This window comes from Ovis canadensis, chromosome 3, assembly GCF_042477335.2.
Source record: "Ovis canadensis isolate MfBH-ARS-UI-01 breed Bighorn chromosome 3, ARS-UI_OviCan_v2, whole genome shotgun sequence".
Taxonomy (NCBI): Eukaryota; Metazoa; Chordata; class Mammalia; order Artiodactyla; family Bovidae; genus Ovis; species Ovis canadensis.
The window spans coordinates 85,485,305-85,509,098 of record NC_091247.1 but is presented as its reverse complement, the minus strand read 5'-3'; the positions used below and the strand labels follow the sequence as shown (position 1 = coordinate 85,509,098).

Here is a 23,794-nt window from a genome sequence, read left to right as displayed (position 1 = left end):
TCCAAATGAGGGACATTCTACAAAATACTTGGCCCAAAACTCTTTAAAAATGTAAATCATAAAAGAAAAATAAAGGCTGGTAAATTTTTCTAGATCAAAAGAAACTAAAGACACATGATGACTGAATACAGTATGTAATCCTGGGTTGGATACTGTACCATTTAAAAAATAGCAATAAAGGAGATTATTGAAATGATTGACAAAATGAGAATCTGGACTACAGATTAAACAGAAGTACCGTATTGTGTTAAATGTTTTCATTTTGATCATGCCCTATTGTTGTGGGGTTTTTCTTTTGGCCGTACCGCATGGCTTGCAGTCTTAGTTCCCTGACCAGGCGTGGAACCAGGACCAGTGATCGAATCCGGCCCTGGCGGTTCTGCTAAGTCCTAACCACTGGACTGCCAGGGAATTCCCATGTCCTATTGTTATGTAAGAGGATGCCCTTGTTCCTAGAAAATATATACTGAAATATTAGGGGTTAAGGAACATCGTATCTGCAATTTACCCTCAAAACATTCAGGAAAAATATAGATATGTGAACACAGAGCAAATGAAGCAAAATGTTAATAACTGGTGAATCAGGGTAAAGGATAAAGGAGAGTTCACTGCAGTCCAGCAACCTTTTAATTCTAAATTTGAAATCACATCAAAATACAAAGTTACAAAATATTCAAGAATATAATTTATGTTTTACCATCTCATTTTTCTATAATGAACACATTTCTTTTATAATCAGAAAAAAACCCACTGGTAAATATAAATAATAATGACTTTAATATGTATTGGAACTGTTATTTTTCTATTATTCTAATGAATTAAAGACAAGATAATTATGAAACAAGAGCTACATTTTTCTTTCTCTGGTTACCTTTGGCATAACTGTAAAATTCCCCCAGGAAGCACATTACCTTGATAGCGGGCAAGGAGCTGTTTAAAATCTAACTGTTGATCTGGTACTGCATCTTTGACAGAATCCTGATCCTGGAGGTGCAGGGAGAGACGCAGGTCCTCCTCCACCTCCTCAAATGCGGTTCTGCTGCGCCTGGCCTTGAGCTTCTCCTTTGACATCTGCTTCATGGAGCGGGCGTATGGGCTCCCATCCTGCAACACATACCTGAGCAGGACGAAAAAGAACGTGTGGATATGGATGCGGGTCTGTTGGTGAGGAATGACAACATTCACCTGTTTCACATCTCATTCAGCCAGTGTTGCTCTGCTGCTGCTGCTGCTGCGTCGCTTCAGTCGTGTCCGACTCTTTGTGACCCCAGAGACGGCAGCCCACCAGGCTCCCCCATCCCTGGGATTCTCCAGGCAAGAACACTTCTGCCCAATTCACGGGCTATTCTTTCACCAGTCTAGGATTCCGTCATGCCCTACTTCTGGTGGAGAACACATTGGAATGCTTTTGGATCTGTTTTAAGATAATTTTGGAGGTAGTAAGTTTAGAAAAGTGAGAGAAAAGACAGGGAAACTAGATGAAGGATTTCCCCAGAGGTTCACATTCAGTGGAAATGGGATACAGCCCACAACACAACTTTAATGAGCTCCCTAAGTATGATATTGCATTATGAAGTTTGAGAACCACTGATCTAGGGTTGTTAGCCTGAGAATACTACATCATTAAATAAACAAAGAAATATGAGGGGGCTTATTAGACACAGAAAGAGCAGAGAGAAGGAAAAAAAATTTAAGGTGTCAGATGTGACAGGTATTTTCATTGTGGAGTTCAGAAGTTAGGAATGAAGACGCTGATCTGGAGTTCTTGGCACAGCAGCAACAGCTGAAAACACAGCAGCAACAGCTGAAATAAGCCTGAGAAGAAACAGTGCAAGAACAAAACTCTGGGAATCTTAAGGTCACGGAATAGGAAAGAGAAAGCAAGGCTTTCCAAAAAGCAGCAATCCGCTGGCATCCAACAGACATCATCATCTTCTATACAGTACCAAACTTAAACACACATCTTAACATCCACATGTATTGCAAACTTCTTGAAGGTAGAATGATAATAACAGCTAACACAAATGTATAATTATCTAATCTTTGAGCTATTTCAAATCTTGAAAAATGATGCTATGAAGGTGCTGCACTCAATATGCCAGCAAATTGGGAAAACTCAGCAGTGGCCACAGGACTGGAAAAGGTCAGTTTTCATTCCAATCTCAAAGAAAGGCAATGCCAAAGAATACTCAAACTACCACACAGTTGCACTCATCTCACACTCTAGTAAAGGAATGCTCAAAATTCTCCAAGCCAGGCTTCAGAAATACATGAATTGTGAACTTCCTGATGTTCAAGCTGGTTTTAGAAAAGGCAGAGGAACCAGAGATCAAATTGCCAACATCCGCTGGATCATCGAAAAAGCAAGAGTTCCAGAAGAACATCTATTTCTGCTTTATTGACTATGCCTAAGCCTTTGACTGTGTGGATCACAATAAACCGTGGAAAATTCTGAGACAGATGGGAATACCAGACCACCTGACCTGCCTCTTGAGAAACCTATATGCAGGTCAGGAAGCAACAGTTAAAACTGGACATGGAACAACAGACTGGTTCCAAATAGGAAAAGGAGTATGTCAAGGCTGTATATTGTCACCCTGCTTATTTAACTTATATGCAGAGTACATCATGAGAAATGCTGGGCTGGAAGAAGCACAAGCTGGAATCAAGATTGCCGGAAGAAATATCAATAACCTCAGATATGCAAATGACACCACCCTTATGGCAGAAAGTGAAGAGGAACTAAAAAGCCTCTTGATTAAAGTGAAAGAGGAGAGCGAAAAAGTTGGCTTAAAGTTCAACGTTCAGAAAATGAAGATCATGGCATCTGGTCCCATCACTTCATGGGAAATAGATGGGGAAACAGTGGAAACAGTGTCAGACTTTATTTTTCGGGGCTCCAAAATCTCTGCAGATGGTGACTGCAGCCATGAAATTAAAAGACGCTTATTCCTTGGAAGAAAAGTTATGACCAACCTAGATAGCATATTGAAAAGCAGAGACATTACTTTGCCAGCAAAGGTCCGTCTAGTCAAGGCTATGTTTTTTCCAGTAGTCATGTATGGATGTGAGAGTTGGACTGTGAAGAAAGCTGAGTGCCAAAGAATTGATGCTTTTGAACTGTGGTGTTGGAGAAGACTCTTGAGAGTCCCTTGGACTGCAAGGAGATCCAACCAGTCCACTCTAAAGGAGATCAGTTGGGTGTTCATTGGAAGGACTGATGCTAAAGCTGAAACTCCAATACTTCGGCTACCTCATGAGAAGAGTTGACTCATTGGAAAAGACTCTGATGCTGGGAGGGATTGGGGGCAGGAGGAGAAGGGGATGACAGAGGATGAGATGGCTGGATGGCATCACTGACTCAATGGACATGAGTTTGAATGAACCCCGGGAGTTGGTGATGGACAGAGAGGCCTGGTGTGCTGCGATTCATGTGGTCGCAAGGAGTCAGACATGACTGAGCGACTGAACTGAGCTGAACATATAATATATTGCCTGTGAATTCAAACAATTTGAATAGTAAATATTTGCTGAAAGGGGAAAGCAAAATGCAAAAAATTGAAAAATTGGAAGAAAAAATAACACATTTATCAGTATCTGGGCACAATGAGGTAAAATAATTTTTTTGTTTTCAAGGACTTTCATCAAACCTTAATAAATAATATCTTCCTTACCTTGTCACAGCAATTGCATCTTCCAGAAAAAACTGATCGACAGGAAATGTACGACCTAGAAAAACAAGAAGACAGGACAAGTAAGTCTCAGACTACCCATTCAACTATCTTGAAATTGTTTGTATATGTAAAATTTTCTTAAAATGAAGCCTGGCACAATAAGGTACTATTTGCTCTGTGGTCTTAAAAGTATCCAAAAAACACTTTTGATGATAAAAATTGGAAGGAGTAGATTCCCGTTAATAAATAAAACAAGTGTATAGTTGAAGAAATGATCACTTGCTAATAAGACGTTTACCTCTTTTAAAAATCTGTTATACCTTTTCACCCCCTACCTCCTTTCTCACAGGGGATCTTATAACAGTCAAAAACTGTATTCTAGATCAAGAATATAATTTCATCTTTAAATCTACTGTTGATATCCTCTATAACTAGAACAAGTAGTACTATTATCAGTGTTTCCAAACTGTTCCTTTAGCAATCAACTGCAGAAGGATAAGCCAAAAGCCCAAGGTGATAAATTAATCCCACAATGAGACTGAAAGCACCAAAAGAAGACACAGACTACCCAATTTACTCCCAGAGTGGGTCAATATCCAGAAATTTAGCAGAATTCATCAATGAACAAATATGCTATACATGGATACAACTTTCATCTTTATGACAGATTACCATTATAAATTCACACTTTGGTATTAAACACAACAGAATGCTAGAAATCCAATCACCTAGACTTTTTTTAAAACACATATAAATTAAAATCTCCCAGCAAATGAATATAACATTACCTCTTCATTAATTTCATTATATGGTTATGATTTTGTTATAAACAAATCATTCTTCTCTAGAAGGAGGTATAAATACTTATTCATTTCTATCTGAAATGAACTTTAAAATAATTGTATTTGCTTATTAGGACAATACTTATTTAATGATGCATTTTAATCACCTGGTATAGTGATAACTGGGCAGGAACTAAAATATTCTGAAAAGAGCTCAGCGTTTAAGGTTGCACTCATCAAAATAACTTGAAGAGTTGGTCTCTGCACCACAATGTCTTTCAAAACTAGCAGTAAGAAGTCACTAGAGGAAATAAAAGAAACACCTGAGGATCAAACAAATTTAACATATGAAAATTAATAAACTTTGACATATTTCAAGTAAGTATGATACCTATGTGAAAAAAACTTGCAACATTCTGAGAAAGATGTATCATGTTTCTAGATGTAAAGATTTAATGCTATCAATTTCCCATCAAATAAACTAAAATATGTGTAAAGTAAAGTAAATGTCGCTCAGTCGCGTCGGACTCTTTGCGACCCCGTGGACTGCAGCCTACCAGGTTCCTCCATCCAGGGGATTTTCCAGGCAAGCATACTGCAGTAGGTTGCCATTTCCTTCTCCAGGAGATCTTCCCAACCCAGGGATCGAACCCAGGTCTTCCGCGTTATAGGCAGACACTTTACTGTCTGAGCCACCGGGGAAGTCCAAATATGTGTAGTACCAATCAAAATACCAACAGGATTTATCATTACATTTGATAATTCTACCTCTTGATATCTATATGTACATAAAGAGGCATACACAATGATTTTCATTATAGCAGAGTTTGTAAATCAATGGAAACTACTGAAATGTCTATCAATCAAAAAATGGTTAATTAAGACAGTATCATCCATTCTAAGGAAAAACATGAGGCAGATAAAAGGAATAGAGCAGAACTCTAGATGTTCAGAACTCTAGATGTTCAGAACTCTAGATACAGACATGAAAACATCTCTAAGCCATACTGTTAGTGGAAAAAGAACCCACGCTGTAGAACGCTATGTACCACAGAACATCAAAGGCCTAACTGGTTTCCCCAGCCCTTGACTTCTTGAAATCTATTCTCAATATGGCAGACCAATAATTCAAATGTAAACCTGACTGTTCAACTCTTCTGCTCAACATCCTTCAAATGATTTACCAAAGTTCTTACTAATGAGGCCCCAGAATCTGCAGCCCCACTGCTCATTTCCTGTCCCTCTTCCTCTTGTTCACTTGGCTTCAGCCACAATGTTCTCCTTAATGTCTTTGAGACATGGACCTCAGGTCCCTTGCATGTGTTATTAATGTGCCTAGAAAGGGCTTCTCCCAGATACTCACAGAGGTAAGCTCACTCAGTCACTTTTTTTCAAATCTTGACTCAGAATGTGCCTTTTCAGCGAGGCCTTCCCTGGCCACCATGTTTAAAATTGCAAATGCTCTCATTCCTTGCATTTCATATTACCCTTTCTCTTCTTAGCACTTAACAAATACACCTTATATTTTACTTCTTTATCTTGCTCAGTGTTGGGCTCTCTCACTAGAATGCAAGCTCTATGAGGACAGGGATTTTGGTTATTTTGTTCTACAAGATAGTACTTTAGTACCGAGACCAATGCCTGGGATATAGCAGGTGCTCAATAAATGCTTGTTGATTTATTAAATGAATATATAATTTGTCAAAGAAAAAAAGGTCATGAAACAAAAGTACCTATTTCTGACAAAGCAAGCATATAAGTTAATATTTATCACCAATCTGACTGCTGCAGTTATCTCTGGGGAAGGGATCAAGAATGATTCGAGTGTTACAGGGGACTTTTGCTTTATCTACATTGTTTCAATTTTTCATAAGAGTATATCCTTATACACTTAGTTTTCTTTAATGAGATAATTTAATTACATTTATGATTTTTCTGTTTCTATTTTAGGGAATAGGAAAATAATGTAACAATAGGCAAGTGGTTAGGTATTCAGTTAGCCAAAAACTTAATTTGGGTTTTTGGCCAACCCAATAATTTATGATACATCCATATATTAGAATTTCCTCATGCAATTATTAATAATAATTTCAAAAACAGTTCATGCAATTAAATATTAGATCAAAAGCAGCACACACTATATAATCCCAATAGTGTTTATGGACACACATCTCTTTCCTAACTCCCAATATACTCCCAGAAGAAAACAGACCAAATTCTAACAGGTAATTAGCCATTCTATAAAGGAAGATTTTCTTGACATTGCCTAAATGTGTTAAAATAATGTTGTCTCTATGATCAAAAAATTTATTAAAAAATTTAAATATAATTTTTCTCCTTTCAACCTTTTATCTTATTTCTTAACTGATATTAGTTCCTAGAATTTGCTATTTTCTGCCTTTTTTCAGTCACTTATTCCCTACTTTTTGTTATAATTCCTCTACTTTTTCTTATAATTTCAACAGTTCCTTCCCATAGACTGGTATTTGTAAATTCTCAAATCTCCCTTCTCCAGTGTGTTATTTATCTTTATTCAGATGTGAAAATATTTTGAGTTTTTAACTGCTAATATTCTATATGTCACTGTGTGTGCTAAGTCGCTTCAGCTGTGTCCAACTCTTTGCAACCCTAAGAACTGTAGCCCCTCCAGGCTCCTTGGTCCATGGGATTCTCCAGGCAAGAATACTGGAGTGGGCTGCCATGCCCTCCTCCAGGGGATCTTCCTGACCAGGGACTGAACCGACTCCTGCACTGCAGGCAGATTCTTTACTGCTGAACCGTTAGGGAAGCCCCTATATGTCATTAAGTTTTTATAAGAATCTTTTTCTGAGAACACCATTGCAGCCAGGAACCAGATTCAGTGCTATCCTCCAGTTTCTTTGAGTCTGTGGAAGCATAAATGTTATAAAACCCAGAGTTATTTTTTATGTTCAAAATAACTTCCGCTAAAATTTAAAAACTGTTAGAATACGATCATTTAAATATTATTATTTTGGTAGAATGCTTTGATTTCTTCTTCAGAGCTGTTCAGTGATTCTTAGTTCTTTTTTCAAATGTTCATTTTACCATTTAGCTGCAAACTGACACTATTTACCATTTACTTTTTCCCCACTGTTCTCTGAGTCTCTACAAAAAGATGATTTGCCCCTCAAACATAGATTTTCAGGGCTTTCTATACAGCTACTTAAAATTTATTATTGTTTTGTTCTAGGAATTATTTTTATTTATTATTCTTTATTTAAAACAATGTTTTGGCTACACCACGCGGCTTGCAAGATCTCAGTGCCTCGTGTGTGTGTATGTGTGTGTTCAGTCGTGTCTGACTCTATGTGACTCCCATGGACTGCATGTATGTGTGTGTTCAGTCGTGTCTGACTCTATGTGACTCCCATGGATTGCATGCATGTGTATTTAGTCATGTCTGACTCTGTGACCCCCATGGACTGCTGACCAGGGATCAAAACTGGGGACCCAGCAGTGAAAGTGCTGAGTACTAACCACTGGACCGCCAGGGAATTCCCTGATCTATTCTTTTTATATAAAAATCCTTTTCTTTAGTTTCAAATTTCTGTATATTTCCTATTTATAACTAGATCAGTGTTATTTATTTTTTCTAACAGTCTTCTGGTTGCATGTCTTCCCTGTTCAGTTCTTGAAAACTGTTTCTCAACAGTAGCTGGGACCTCTTTTCACATACATGTGTTTCTTCCTCCTCTTTAGTTTTACTATGATCTGTTTTGGCTTCTCTGTCAGCCCATCAACTTAACTTAGACTTTTCTTCTTCTCAAGATAATTTTAATAGTATAGTCCTTTTGGCAAAACCCTCATTATTTTCACAGGATCATCTCTTTTTCCCATTATTCTTCTGCTTTAGAGCATGATCTACATGACGAGATTGCCAGGAGAAATATCAACAACCTCAGACATGGCGATGATACCACTCTAACAACAGAAAGTGAAGAGGAACTAAAGAGCCTCTTCAGTTTAGTTCAGTTCCGTCACTCAGCTGTGTCTGATTTTTTGCAATCCCATGGACTGTAGCACTCCAGGCCTCTATGTCCATCACCAACTCCCAGAGCTTGCTCAAACTCACATCCATCAAGTTGGTGATGCCATCCAACCCTCTCATCCTTTGTTGTCCCCTTCTCCTCCTGCCTTCAATCTTTCCCAGCATCAGGGGCTTTTCCAGTTAGTCAGTTCTTCACATCAGGAAGCCAAAGTTTTGGAGTTTTAGCTTCAGCATCAGTCCTTCCAATGAATATTCAGGACTGATTTCCTTTAGGATTGACTGGTTGGATCTTGGAGTCCAAGGGACTCTCAAGTGTCTTCCCCAAAACTATAGTTCAAAAGCATCAATTCTTTGGCGCTCAGCTTTTCTTATGGTCCAACTCTCACATCCATACATGACTACTGGAAAAACCATAGCTTTGATTAGATGGACCTCTGTTGGTAAAGTAATGTCTCTGCTTTTTAATATGCTGTCTAGGTTGGTCATAGCTTTTCTTCCAAGGAGCAAGCATCTCTTAATTTCATGACTGCAGTCACCATCTGCAGTGATGTTGGAGCCCCCCAAAATAAAGTCTGTCACTGTTTCCATTGTTTCCCCATCTAATTGCCATGAAGTGATGGGACCAGGTGCCATGATCTTAGTTTTCTGAATGTTGGGCTTTAAGCCAACTTTTTCACTCTCTTTCACTTTTATCAAGAAGCTTTTTAGTTCTTTGCTTTCTGTCATAAAAGTGGTGTCACCTGCATATCTGTTATTGAAATTTCTCCCAGCAATATATATTCCAGTTTGTGCTTAATCCTACCCAGCATTTCTCATGATGCATTTCTGCATATAAGTTAAATAAACAGGGTGACAATATACAGCCTTGACGTACTCCTTTCCCAATTTGGAACCAGTCTGATGTTCCATGTCTAGTTCTAACTGTTGCTTCTCGACCTGCATAGACATTTCTCAGGAGGCAGGTAAGGTGGTCTGGTATTCCCATCTCTTGAAGAATTTTCCAGTTTGTTGTGATCCACACAGTCAAAGGCTTTGGCGTAGTCAATAAAGCAGATGTTTTTCTGGAATCCTCTTGCTTTTTCGATGATCCAACGGATGTTGGCAATTTGATCTCTGGTTCCTCTGCCTTTTCTAAATCCAGCTTGAACATCTGGAAGTTCATGGTTCACATATTGTTGAAGCCTGGCTTGGAGAATTTTGAGCATTACTTTGCTAGTGTGTGAGATGAGTGCAACTGTGTGGTACTTTGAACATTCTTTGGCATTTCCTTTCTTTGGGATTGGAATGAAAACTGACCTTTTCCAGTCCTGTGGCCACTGCTGAGTTTTCCAAATTTGCCTGGCATATTGAGTGCAGCATTTTCACAGCATCATCTTTTAGGATTTTAAACAGCTCAACTGGAATTCCATCACCACCTAGCTTTGTTCGTGGTGACACTTCCTAAGGTCCATTTGACTTCGCATTCCAGGATGTCTGGCTCTAGGTGAGTGATCACACCATCGTGGTTATCTGGGTCATGAAGATCTTTTTCGTATTGTTCTGTGTATTCTTGCCACCTCTTCTTAATATCTTCTGCTTCTGTTAGGTTCATACCATTTCTGTCCTTTATTGTGCCCATCTTTGCATGAAATGTTCCCTTGGTATCTCAAATTTTCTTGAAAAGATCTCTAGTCTTTTCCATTCGTTGTTTTCCTCTATTTGCACTGATCACTGAGGAAGTCTTTCTTATCTCCCCTTGCTATTCTTTGGCACTCTGCACTTAAATGGGTATATCTTTCCTTTTCCCCTTTGCCTTTCGCTTCTCTACTTTTCTCAGCTATTTGTAAGGCCTCCTCAGACAACCATTTTACCTTTTTGCATTTCTTTTTCTTGGGGATGGCCTTGATCACTGCCTCCTGTACAATGTCACGAATCTCCATCCATAGTTCTTCAGGCACTCTATCAGATCTAATCCCTTGAATCTATTTGTCACTTCCACAGTATAATTATAAAGGATTTGATTTAGGTCATACCTGAATGGTCTTGTGGTTTTCCCTACTTTCTTCAATTTAAGTCTGAATGAGGTTGAAAGAAGAGAATAAAAAAGCTGGCTTAAAACTCAACATTCAAAAAACTAAGATCATGGCATCTGGTCCCATCACTTCATGGAAAATAGGTGGGGAAAAATTGGGAGCAGTGACAGATTTCCTCTTCTTGGGCTCTAAAATCACTGTGGACAGTGACTGCAACCATGAAATTAAAAGACGCCTGCTCCTTGGAAGAAAAGTTATGACAAACCTGGAAAGCGTGTTAAAAAGCAAAGACATCACTTTGCCGACAAAGGTCCATATAGTCAAAGTTTTGGTTTTTCCAGAAGTCATGTATGGATTTGACCATTGGATCATAAAAAAGGCTGAGCACCGAAGAATTGATGCCTTTGAATTGTGTTGCTGGAGAAGATTCTTGAGAGTCCCTTGGACTGCAAGGAGATCAAACCAGTCAATCCTAAAGGAAATCAACCCTGAAATTCATTGGAAGGACTGATTCTGAAGCTGAAATTCCAATACTTTGGCGACCTGATGAGAACAGCTGACTCACTGGAAAAGACCCTGATGCTGGGAAAGACTGAAGGCAAAAGAAAAGGGCAGCAGAGGATGAGATGGCTGGAGAGCATCATTGACTCAATGGACACAAATCTAAGCAAACTCCAGGAGACAGTGAGGGACAGGGGAGCCTGGCATGCTGTAGTCCATGAGGTCGTGGTGAGTCAGACACAACTTAGCGACTGAAAAATAACAACTACATGACAAACTATGATTAATGCCATCTAGTTAATGGTCCTTCCTTTTAAAATATTGAGACTTTTTGTTTTATATTTCAAGCCTTTAATGACTTAATTCCATTAAAGTAAAATCCAAATGCTTTATTATTCACAGTGCATTGCTTCCTGCCTTTTTTTTTAACCTGTCACCTTTCCTCTCATTTCACTACTGAAATGCTTTCAGCTTCACTGGCTTTCCCCTAGTTTTTAAACTCATGAAGCCCTTTGCTACTGCAGTCTTTGCAAATGCCTGTCTTGCCCTCTTATGTCTCACGAGACTCCTTTCCATACTTGTTTTTAATTTAAATGTAATTTCTTCAGAGACATCATCTCTACTATCTTAAGGCTCTCTCCCCGCAAACACAGCTTCCTGTTTATTCCTTTATGGTACTTATTCCAATTTGTAGTTATTTACCTGTTCATTATTTGTTTTTCCTAGCAGACCATAAGAGATGAAGGGGAACCATGAGTTTGTTCACTATAGTATCTACAGCAATTAATACACCACCTGGCACTTAATACAGGCTGAATAAATATATGAATGAATATCAGAACTGAATGGGTTTCCCACGTGGTGCTAGTGGTAAAGAATCTGGCTGTCAGTGCAGGAGATGTAAGAGACATGGGTTCGATCCCTGGGTTGGGAAGTTCCTCTTGGAAAAGGGCATGGCAACCCACTCCAGTGTTCTTGCCTGGAGAATTCCATGGACAGAGGAGACTGCCAGGCTACAGTGCATGTGGTTGCAAAGGGTGGGAAATGACTGAAGCAACTTAGCACATTAGGACTGAATGACTGGCCAAATGAATAAAGAAGGAAGCATATACTGACTAATCCATCAGCTGCAACATGCATTACACATGACACTCCTGCTAAGTACAGTGCCCAGCTCAGCAAGGTGCCTCTTACTAGATGATGTCCATCTAACAGGATGACTCTTCCAGCAATGAAGGTGTGCTGCCTAGCATTTTCCGTGTCACAGACCCTGGAGACCAGGAAAGCAGTTCCTCTTCTCTAACTTAGGCCTTCTCTATGGTAACTACCATTACTAGCCCTAAGGAACTGAACTGGAAGCAGAATGAAATTCTTTAAGCCTTGTCTCCATTCTATGTATGTGGTGCTCATTTGGAAAATCTTTGTTTTACCTCTCTTCTGTCCTCTCATGAACTTCATCAACAATGATATGGGTGACTCCCTGTAGAGCTGTATCTCCCTCCAGCCTTCTTAGCAGCACTCCTGTGGTGCAGTATAACAATCTGGTGGCTGAGGACTTACACATAAAAGGGCACAGAAAACGTTAATGAAATTTTTGAAAAAAGGAAACACTTTCCCAGCAAGGCCATTTTTAATGGGTAGGGATAAAGAATATTGAACACACCAGCAGTTCCATTTAATATAAACCAAGAGACTAAATGCATAGTTTCTTGCTGGCAATAACAGCAAAAGCTTTCCCACTTCAGATGAAAATTTTAGGACTCACAGAAAGCATTTAAAAATTATTATAAAACATAAAGATAACAGTGAATGATGAAACAAATTCTGAATTTATTCATTCTATATTTGATTAAATGGACTAAGTCCCAGTCTTAGGAATAAGGCAGCACTTACTAGATCACTTCTGCCAACAAAGAACAGAAGGTCTTTATAGAGGAAATTAAGTATAGCCCAGTAACAGTTTAAACTAAAATATGTCTGAAAGTACTTCAGCCCTGTTGAAGTATATATACCAACTTGCCCGTGACTATCCAGACACCAATGACTCTTTGTACCTGAAAAACTTACACTTCTGTCATCAGGAAATAAGAAGAACATACAAACCTTGACACTTTCTAACCGGATCTGGTATCCCACGGTCAGACCCACTCTTTCTGCCCTTTCTTTAGCAACGCGCTCAGCAACAGAGATGGCAGAGATTCGTCGGGGTTGGGTACAGATGATGTTAGCCACCTTCTCAGGTGGTCCATTCAGAGAATCATCCAGAATAAACTGTGGAATCTGTGTGGTTTTCCCACATCTGTATGTCAAAAAGATGTAGGACAAATAAATCCTAAAATGAGAGTTTTTAAGTGCTACTTAACTGAAGAAGCAATCATACGCAATGAGGAAGGTTAAGAAAGCTAATCAGAGTAAAAGTTGTTCAGCTTCATCTATCTTCCAAACCTACCTACTGACTTATTACCTATAGCTGTTAACTCCTAGGAATTTGCACTGAGATTAAAAGAGCAATCAAATAAGTTTATTATTTGTAACACTGGGACCATTGAATAAACAGTAGCTTAAGGTCTATAAATGTCTCCAGGAATGTGAACTCTACATATGAATCCCAGAGAAATAGGAGTATTATCTTGTGATTATTAAAATACTTTGTTTTTTCCCTTGGTGTGGCATTGCTTGACTATAAATAGACTGAAGTTAAAAAGACAAGAAACTGGAAGATACAAAGTTACTACTATATCTGTGAGTCTGGGCACAAATTAAATTGAAAACCCTTAAACACAGAAATGGCAACCCACCCCAGTATTCTTGCCTGGAGAATCCCATGGACAGAGGAGCCTGGCAGGTTATAGTCCATGGGGTCACAAGAGTCGGACATGACTTAGTGACTAAACCACCAAATACAGAATTAAAATAAGCCTGCAGCTCGTCCCTGATAAATAGGTTTGGATAACACATGGAGACTGTGAAACAGAACAGTAAGATACCCTAAGCTGTTCTTAAACAAAAGTTTTAGGGAATTCAGAATAAATTTAGATGAAGAGTTTCAAGCTAAATGGTCTGGAACTATTCTTTACATTTTTAAATGGGTCTTGTTAAAAGCCTTCGGCTAGGCATTTTGCTTTAAACTGATTCAAGGCAGTGGTGCGCAAGGTCTATCAACTCCCAAACTTCTGAGTTTCGCTTTGAATTGGTTACAGTTGCCACCATGTTTGCCTCTGTGAGATATTATTTAATATTTGACAGGAAAAAGCACAAATAACACCAGCTACTATTTTTTCCTTTTTCAAAGACGAACTAGCAGTGAGTGGTAGCCAGGGCACACACCATATTCACAGATGACAGCTGCATTACAAATAAATTACATTCTTACCCAGTCATACCACTTATAACAAGCACTTGGTGCTTGCTCAACATTTTGAGAATGTTTTCTCTTTCTTCCCAAGCAGGGAGAGACTGTCTTTCTTGTAGAACTGACTGGAACTGTCTGGAGGCCTAATAAAACAAAAACAAGACATCAGTTTGGTTACTCTGAATAACCTTTCACGAAGCTCTGAACATGGAATTCCAAAGTTAGACATACCTTTTCTGTCCTTTCTTCATCAATTTGCTTAGGGATAGAAAGTGAAGATTTGTTGGGGGTGGGATGCTGGTCAGAAGGCTGTTCAGAGAACCTGCCAGAACAAGCTGTGGAATCTGTGTGGCTTTCCTACATCTGAATAAACTGAAGGATCTTAGAAAAAACCCCTCTTGCCTAGCACCTATCCAGCTCTTTTTGTAACAATCTCTACACCAGCACTATTCAACAGAACTTTCTGGGCTGATGGTAATGTTCTATATTTGCACTGTCCAATACAGCAACCTCTGGCTACATGTGGCTATTGAGCATTTAAATAACATCAAGGAACTGAAATTTTTATTATACTTAATTTTAATTAAACTTTAAATAGCTACACATGGCTGCTGCTGCTGCTAAGTCGCTTCAGTTGTGTTTGACTCTGTGCGACCCCATAGATGGCAGCCCACCAGGCTCCTCTGTACCTGGGATTCTCCAGGCAAGAACACTGGGGTGAGTTGCCATTTCCTCCTCCAATGAATGAAAGTGAAAAGTGAAGTGAAGTCACTCAGTCATGCCCGACTCTTAGCGACCCCATGGACTGCAGCCTACCAGGCTCCTCCGTCCATGGGATTTTCCAGGCAAGAGTACTGGAGTGGCCTGCCATTGCCTTCTCCTACACATGGCTAGAGGCTACCATATAGAACAGTGCAGCTCTACACAGCATCAGATTTTTATCCAAATCAACAGTTAAGACCACTCACTAAAGGGTTTTCGGTCAATCACCACATCTATATAACTCCCTTTGACATCTAATGGCCAATGCTATAAATGCTGTACTACAGGTCAAAACTGTGGATGTATTTTTGACTAATGTAAGGGATTTATATTAACACAGACACTATCTGTATATAATCATATAAATTTACCACTGTAAACACACTACTCAAACTGAATGTGTAATTTTTAATTTCTACCATTATTTACGTATGATCAATTTGACACTCTATGGGTGTTGCAGCATATATGTACTTGTGTTAATACTATGTCAAAAATCAGAATCACAGAACTTTAAAGTTGAAAGAGCTCTTAGACAGCATCTAATCCAATCCCCAAACTGGTTTAAGTAACTCATCTTTATCCTACATCCAACTCTATCCTGACAGTTCACTTAATGAATTCTTTTAAAATAATCTTCATGTGAATAAGGTAAAACAATATGAACTTTGGAAACAGAATTAGCTTGAAACCTTAGCAGCTATGTGACCCTGGATAAATGATTTATTCTGGGAGGCCTTGAAATAGGGTTGAGTCCCTCCTTATCCTTTTCTACACTGGTATTTCTAATGTAAATCACAGTACTAATTTTTCTTTCACTTATCAGATTTCTATCACAGTACCAAAGCCACAGGATTCTCAGAATATTTGGTATATACATGTTGCATTTTCATCAGCCATCAGATTTTCCAAAATTAGTTAGAACATGCATCCAAGTTTGCGGTGGCATGCAGAAACTTTGACTAATCAGAGTAAAAGACTGAAAGTATACTATGGAGAGTAGCCAAAGCTTCCTAATTCCTAATCCCTTCATCCATACATCAGAGAGGCAATACTAGCCATTCTCTTAGAATACCCTACCTGTTTTATTCGGAACTGCTTGCAGATTTTGACATTTTCAGCATGTACTGATTTTGCCTGCCAGTCATATCTTTTGGAAATCTTTTTCTTAAGGTTGACATAGCTTTCATTCTCCACCATAACTGGTGCTGGACCTTCATCCTCATCTGTCTCCTCCTCAGGCTCTGATTCTTTTTCAACTTGAAGGGGATAAAAGGAAATGTTTTCGATATGGAGCCCTTTCTTTAGCAAAGGGGGAAAGTTACTATCTAACAAAGTAACAACAACAACAAAAATCATAATAGAGAAACAGTTAAAGCTTGAACAAAACAAATTCATTCATTTCCACACTACTACTGCTAAAGAATTTAAAATACATCTTCAAATAAACTTATCATCAAGTATAAATGGCTCTGCTTAAACCAAGTTAAGAACAAAGAAAAGAAAATCATGGCATGCCTTGTTAATTAAGGATTTAAATATCTGCAGGTGTTCCTAAATTTCCATGACACAATATATATAATGTGTCATTATAATCATTTAATATAATCATTAATCAAATGATTAATCAATAAATAAAATGTGATATGTCCATATAATGGAATATTATTTAGTAATTAAAAGGAATGAAGTACTGATCCATGCTACAACATGGATGAACCTGGAAAACATTGTGTATGCTAACTGAAAGACACCAATTACAAAAAGCCATGTATTTACTGTATGATTTCATTTCCATGAAATGTCCAGAACAGGCAAATCCATAGAGACAGAATGTAGACTCATGGTTGTTAGGCCTTGGGGAAAGGGAGAAATGAGGAGTGACTTGCTAACAGGTATGGTGTTTCTTTATGGGGTGATGAAAATGTCCCAGAATTAAACAGTGGTCATGGATGCGCAATTCTGTGATATACTAAAAATCACTGAATTGTACACTTCAAAAGGGTGATTTCATGGTGTAAATTATATATTAATAAAGCTGTTATTCCCCCCACCAAAATCCATGACACATACTTGTTCATTTCTTGAGGAACACATCCAAGTCCCATGTGCCAGAACTAGCTGCAAGTTGGGAGTAAGTCAAGGGGCAGGTGAGTGAACCCAGTCAGCTGTCTAGCATCCACATCTTGGTGGTTTCACTGTTCTCTACCTGTTGACGTCTATCGAGGAACTCTTGGGAAATAATAAAAACTTGTTTCTCTGAATCCAATGGTGAACTTTGAAAGGGGGTAACTTCTGTATAGCACATCTGGATCTGGAGAAAGCCACAGGCTTGTACAAACATTTCTCTATTTGAGGATTTAGGGATTCATAAAGAGAGCCCTGCCCTGATGAATTTTGGGGGTCTACCATGGTAAAAGCAGGAGGGTATGGACAGTGGTCCAGAAAGAGAAGTATCTCTAAAAACTCATTTGAAAGTAATCCTATAGACAGTATCAGAAGTAATCACATGAAACCAAATGGGTTAAATGAAGCAGATTTTCTGAAAGGATGCTTTAAGGTTCTTCCAGCCCTCACCTGCTAAAACAAGCTTATATACATCACTATAAATTTTTGATTGATTCAGTGAGCCGGAATACAGTGACACAACTGGGCCTTACAATGAAAGTCAGGCACAGTTCAGGGGATTCTCATTCCTTTTTGCCCTTAAACTGAGGAGAATGACTTGCCTAAGATCCCTGGAGATCCCAGATCAGCCCTCAAAACTTCTGATTTCTTTAATCCATCATTCCAAATGCCCCACTCCACAACACCCTCCATCTGGTCAGTGCCTTACGTACCTTCTGGAATTTGATTTGAAAAAAACGAATTACTTGGAATCACTGGTTTACGACAGACAGGATTATTTAGTCTGGTTCCAGGTGATACTGGCAGAAAGTTCACAGGAGGGACACTGTACTTGTGATGGGTATTTGTTAGTAACTTGGTTATTTCTGATTCTTCCTCTAAAAGGGTTATCAAAGAATATACAACAGGTTCTGAAGTTTCTGCAAATGTCAAGGCTTTGCCATAAAGGAACTCAGAAATATGTAAACGACAAGCCAGAGGTAGATTCTCATTGGTGGAATAAAATGCCACAAGGGGAGCTTGGTAGGGGTATTTGTGGTCTTTAGAAAATCGAATTTCAAGTTCATATAAAAATGATGCATCTTCATTAGCATTTAGATGAGAATCATCTACATTTCTTTCGACTCTTCCGACAATTTGATTTGGGGGCACTTCATGTTTAAATTTGCACTTTGATCCAAATTTACAATTTCCTTTGAGGTAAAATTTGCAGACTTCAAGTGAAGCCTCCTGTATATTTTTGGTACTTTCCTTTTGCTTGAATTTGCAGAATTTACTTGTCAAATACTCCAGTTCTAATCCAATGGTCCAGACTCTGTTTTGAATTCTTTCTATAAATTTTTCTCCACAGATTGACTTGAGAGCAAATGCCTCTTCCTGTCGCTGTTCCACACACTCATCCAAGCTCATGTGCGCAACTGCCTCAGATATCTTCATCCTCTCTCCAAATGTCTCTGAAAAGCACTGGGTGAGTAGGTGTTCCAGTGATGCCCCCACGTCTCCATCACAAATCCTCAGCGCTGCCTGGCAGTGTTCAGTGTGGAAACCATACCTGCCACGTGTGAAACATGACAAAAAAAGACTAATATCAAGAAGTAGTATCAAACCACAGAAGAGACATTCATTTAAATACATGCATGTGGGCCTTCCCTGGTGGCTCAGTGGTAAAGAATCCATCTGCCAATGCAGGAGACATGAGTTCGATCCCTGATCCAGTTAGATCCCACATGTTGTGGAGCATGTAAGCCCGTGTGCGGCAACTATCGAGCCTGAGCTCTAGAACCCAGGAGCCACAACTACTGACCCCATAAGCCCTACACCCATGCTCCACAACAAGAGAAGCCACTTCGGTAGAAGCCCATGCAGGCAACTAGAGTAGCTTCCGCCTTGCCACACCAAGAGAAAAGCCTGCATAGCAATGAAGGCCCAGCACAGCCAAAATAAATAAATAAATAAAACCACTGAAAAAACCCACAATCAGAAAACCATCCACGTGATGATATAAGTGTAGACAGGCAGGGGCTGTATCCCGAAGAAGTCTCCCTGATAATACTAACTTCTACCTCACATACCTATCCTAAAAGACAGGACACTGAGACTATCAAGTCCTGCTATGACCCACACCACAGGGAAGCATTACTGCTAGAGCCCACAGAACAGGGAAGTATTACTGCTGGAACCCACACCACAGGGAAGTATTACTGCTAGAGCCCACACTACAGGGAAGTATTACTGCTAGAGCCCACACCACAGGGAAGCATTACTGCTAGAGCCCACACCACAGGGAAGCATTACTGCTAGAGCCCACACTACAGGGAAGTATTACTGCTGGAACCCACACTACAGGGAAGTATTACTGCTAGAGCCCACACTACAGGGAAGTATTACTGCTAGAGCCCACACCACAGGGAAGTATTACTGATGGAACCCACACCACAGGGAAGTATTACTGCTAGAGCCCACACCACAGGGAAGTATTACTGCTGGAACCCACGCTACAGGGAAGTATTACTGCTAGAGCCCACACCACAGGGAAGTATTACTGATGGAGCCCACGCTACAGGGAAGTATTACTGCTAGAGCCCACACCACAGGGAAGTATTACTGCTAGAGCCCACACCACAGGGAAGTATTACTGCTAGAGCCCACACCACAGGGAAGTATTACTGCTAGAGCCCACACCACAGGGAAGTATTACTGCTAGAGCCCACACTACAGGGAAGTATTACTGCTAGAGCCCACACCACAGGGAAGTATTACTGATGGAACCCACACTACAGGGAAGTATTACTGCTAGAGCCCACACCACAGGGAAGGATTACTGATGGAACCCACACCACAGGGAAGTATTACTGCTGGAGCCCACACCACAGGGAAGTATTACTGATGGAACCCACACTACAGGGAAGTATTACTGCTAGAGCCCACACCACAGGGAAGTATTACTGCTGGAACCCACGCTACAGGGAAGTATTACTGCTAGAGCCCACGCCACAGGGAAGTATTACTGATGGAGCCCACGCTACAGGGAAGTATTACTGCTAGAGCCCACACCACAGGGAAGTATTACTGCTAGAGCCCACACCACAGGGAAGCATTACTGCTAGAGCCCACACCACAGGGAAGTATTACTGCTAGAGCCCACACCACAGGGAAGTATTACTGCTAGAGCCCACACCACAGGGAAGTATTACTGCTAGAGCCCACACCACAGGGAAGTATTACTGATGGAACCCACACCACAGGGAAGCATTACTGCTAGAGACCACACTACAGGGAAGTATTACTGCTAGAGCCCACACCACAGGGAAGTATTACTGCTAGAGTCCACACCACAGGGAAGTATTACTGATGGAGCCCACACCACAGGGAAGCATTACTGCTAGAGACCACACTACAGGGAAGTATTACTGATGGAGCCCACACCACAGGGAAGCATTACTGCTAGAGCCCACACTACAGGGAAGTATTACTGATGGAGCCCACACCACAGGGAAGTATTACTGATGGAACCCACACCACAGGGAAGCATTACTGCTAGAGCCCACACTACAGGGAAGTATTACTGATGGAGCCCACACCACAGGGAAGCATTACTGCTAGAGCCCACACTACAGGGAAGTATTACTGATGGAGCCCACACCACAGGGAAGTATTACTGATGGAACCCACACCACAGGGAAGCATTACTGCTAGAGCCCACACTACAGGGAAGTATTACTGATGGAGCCCACACCACAGGGAAGCATTACTGCTAGAGCCCACACTACAGGGAAGTATTACTGATGGAGCCCACACCACAGGGAAGCATTACTGCTAGAGCCCACACCACAGGGAAGCATTACTGCTGGAACCCACACCACAGGGAAGCATTACTGCTAGAGCCCACACTACAGGGAAGTATTACTGATGGAGCCCACACCACAGGGAAGCATTACTGCTAGAGCCCACACCACAGGGAAGCATTACTGCTGGAACCCACACCACAGGGAAGCATTACTGCTAGAGACCACACTACAGGGAAGTATTGCTGCTAGAGACCACACTACAGGGAAGTACTCAGGAAGAGGTAATTCGTTTACAACATGACTTCGTTTCCTTCGATCCTCCCATAAGTGATGAAAGCAAACCTGGAAAGTCTGTGCACTGCAAATGCTGAGACTGTAAAGTCTGGGTTATGAGGCTCCACCAGGCCTGAGCCAGCGCATTCCAAAGGATCAGAGTCAGGAACAAGGGAGGCTTCTCGTCCGGGTGACCAGTACTGCTCGTCGTCATAATCAGGCTCATCATCTTCTTCCCCAGAAACACCTCTTCTGGCAAAAGTAACATTTTCATATATCATATATTAATTTCTACTTGCTTCAAATAAAAATTTGATAAGGGTTTAAGAACTCATGGAACCACATCCTGACACTACTGAGTCACTGATTTAGTTCTTTAATGATCTAATAACTTATATATTGGGAATTAATAGCATGTATTACTTGCCAGGCACTATGTTAAATGTTTTATATGTACTAGCTCTTTGAAAATCTTCACAACAACCCAGCCAGATACTACTGGAATCTCATTTTTTTCTTTCTCAGATGATCAACTAAAACTTAAAGAGACAATTTAATAACTAAAGGTTACACTGTAAAGGACAAGAAGTTGCTGAATAACTATTCTTGTATTTCTCTTGGCTCACTTTCAACTAGTTACACAGCCACAACACAATTAGTATTGATACAGTATTCCAAAGACACACAGGACCCTCACATTTTATCTTCCTCAATATAATAATTTATTCAAATATAATAATTTACTCAGATCCAGCATCTGCATCTTGTTCCTGCAGGTCTCGGAGAAGAGCTTTCACTTTCTCCTGATTCTCAGAAGTCATATGTAGAGTCTGCAGGGGCACTTTGGCTTCAGGCTTCCACTTGGGGCGTGCATCCCCTTTTCTCACGCTACTGTTACTAGGTCTGCAAAGGACACAAGAACAAAATTACACACTTATTTGTTATCAGAATTTTTACACTCTCTTCAGGGTCTCCATACACCCACAATATGACTGGACTGTCACGTATCTTATGAAAGGGGACATCAATGAGGAGATAGTCTCCATGTCTATGGTATTTATTCAACTTCATTATATTCTAAATGCTGGGGAAAAACCTGATCAGATTCTTCACCATTAAATCCTGCTTCACTAACTCAAGAATCTTCTGGGGAAAACAATGCTATGATGACTCCTGCACTAGTGGAGGAGTCATATTTCTTTCACAAGAAACACGCTTTGTACAAAGAGTACATATTTCACTCTATTTGAGGTATTTAATCCAAAAACAACTAAGAGTCGTATCTTGTGACTATTAGGCCCTATTTTTTGAAATATTTAACTTTTTAACTCCCTGATTACAAATATAATAATACATGTTTACTGTAGAAAAATAGAGAACAAAGAATAGAAAACATCTTAACTAATATCATTCCTTTTCACATACATTTTTTATAAAATTATGCGGCATATGTAATTTTTTATAATTTGCTTTATTTCCTTATTAAAATCAAACTGGCATTTCCCCCAAATTAAACATTTTCCTACAACTTAATTTTTAAATTTTAAACACAGAGAGACTAGAATTTATTTCACTATTCACTATTTCACTAATCTCATTTTTGGAATTTAGACTTTTTAGAGACACTTTTCAATATTTAAAAAAACAATGAATTCTACAGTTTACCTTTACTCACAAAGTTTCTTTTCTTTTTTTCACTTGGCATGTTTCATTATAAATTTTCAAAAATCTAGGGAAATGGTAGAAACTTCTCTATACTGAAAATCCAACGTATTACTGAGACTTTGAAAAGAACCACACACTTACACTCTCTCAACTGGGTAGCAAAGGAGAAAATAGAAGAGACTGGGGTTTTTAACCACATAATCCCAACTTCTGAAAGAAACGTTATCCAAAATTCATCATTTCCCCTTTTTGTTTCAAAAATTTTTTAATATATATAGCATTTATTAAGATTCACCAATAACTGTTAACACCTGCCATACTTATATGCACACACACATTTATGCCCTTCTCTTATTTCCTCTCTATATGCACACATATATGCATATATATATATATGCTTCCCCATGTATACACATGCATGTTCTAAACCATCTGAATGTAAGCTGCTGACATCATATTCACTCGTAAATACTTCTGCATGTTATTTCCTAAGAACAGAGACAAACTTTTATATAACCATAATACTATTATCACTCACAAGATATTAATATTTTATATTGATCTCATCTAATATATCATTTAACTATATATTGATATCATCACATCATGGCAAACAAATGGAGAAACAAAGGAAACAGTTACAGATTTTATTTTCTTGGGCTCCAAAATCACTGCAAATGGTGACTGCAGCCATGAAATTGAAAGACGCTTGCTCCTTGGAAGAAAAGCTATGACCAACCTAGACAGCATACTAAAAAGCAGAGATGTTACTTTGCCAACAAAGGTCCATCTAGTTAAAGCTATGGTTTTTCCAGTAGTCATGTATGGATGTGAGAGTTGGACCATAAA

At 39.5% G+C, this 23,794-nt stretch overlaps 1 protein-coding gene across 8 annotated transcripts in view; it reads right to left on the bottom strand.

Moving 5' to 3' along the window:
• DHX57 (DExH-box helicase 57) overlaps positions 1–23,794 on the bottom strand; it is a 66,945-nt gene that overhangs the window by 29,471 nt on the left and 13,680 nt on the right. For 5 of the 8 annotated variants that reach the window (XM_069580463.1, XM_069580461.1, XM_069580460.1 and 2 more), the window contains 10 exons: positions 22,025–22,183; positions 21,350–21,532; positions 17,933–18,771; positions 16,173–16,351; positions 14,352–14,473; positions 13,082–13,277; positions 12,409–12,533; positions 4,624–4,757; positions 3,675–3,729; positions 912–1,117 (listed from right to left, as the gene is read on the bottom strand). In XM_069580463.1, the coding sequence (XP_069436564.1) occupies positions 912–1,117; positions 3,675–3,729; positions 4,624–4,757; positions 12,409–12,533; positions 13,082–13,277; positions 14,352–14,473; positions 16,173–16,351; positions 17,933–18,771; positions 21,350–21,532; positions 22,025–22,183 (2,198 nt within the window). The remainder of the gene's footprint in view (positions 1–911; positions 1,118–3,674; positions 3,730–4,623; positions 4,758–12,408; positions 12,534–13,081; positions 13,278–14,351; positions 14,474–16,172; positions 16,352–17,932; positions 18,772–21,349; positions 21,533–22,024; positions 22,184–23,794) is intronic. The other 3 variants (XM_069580465.1, XM_069580462.1, XM_069580466.1) reach the window with 1 other exon arrangement.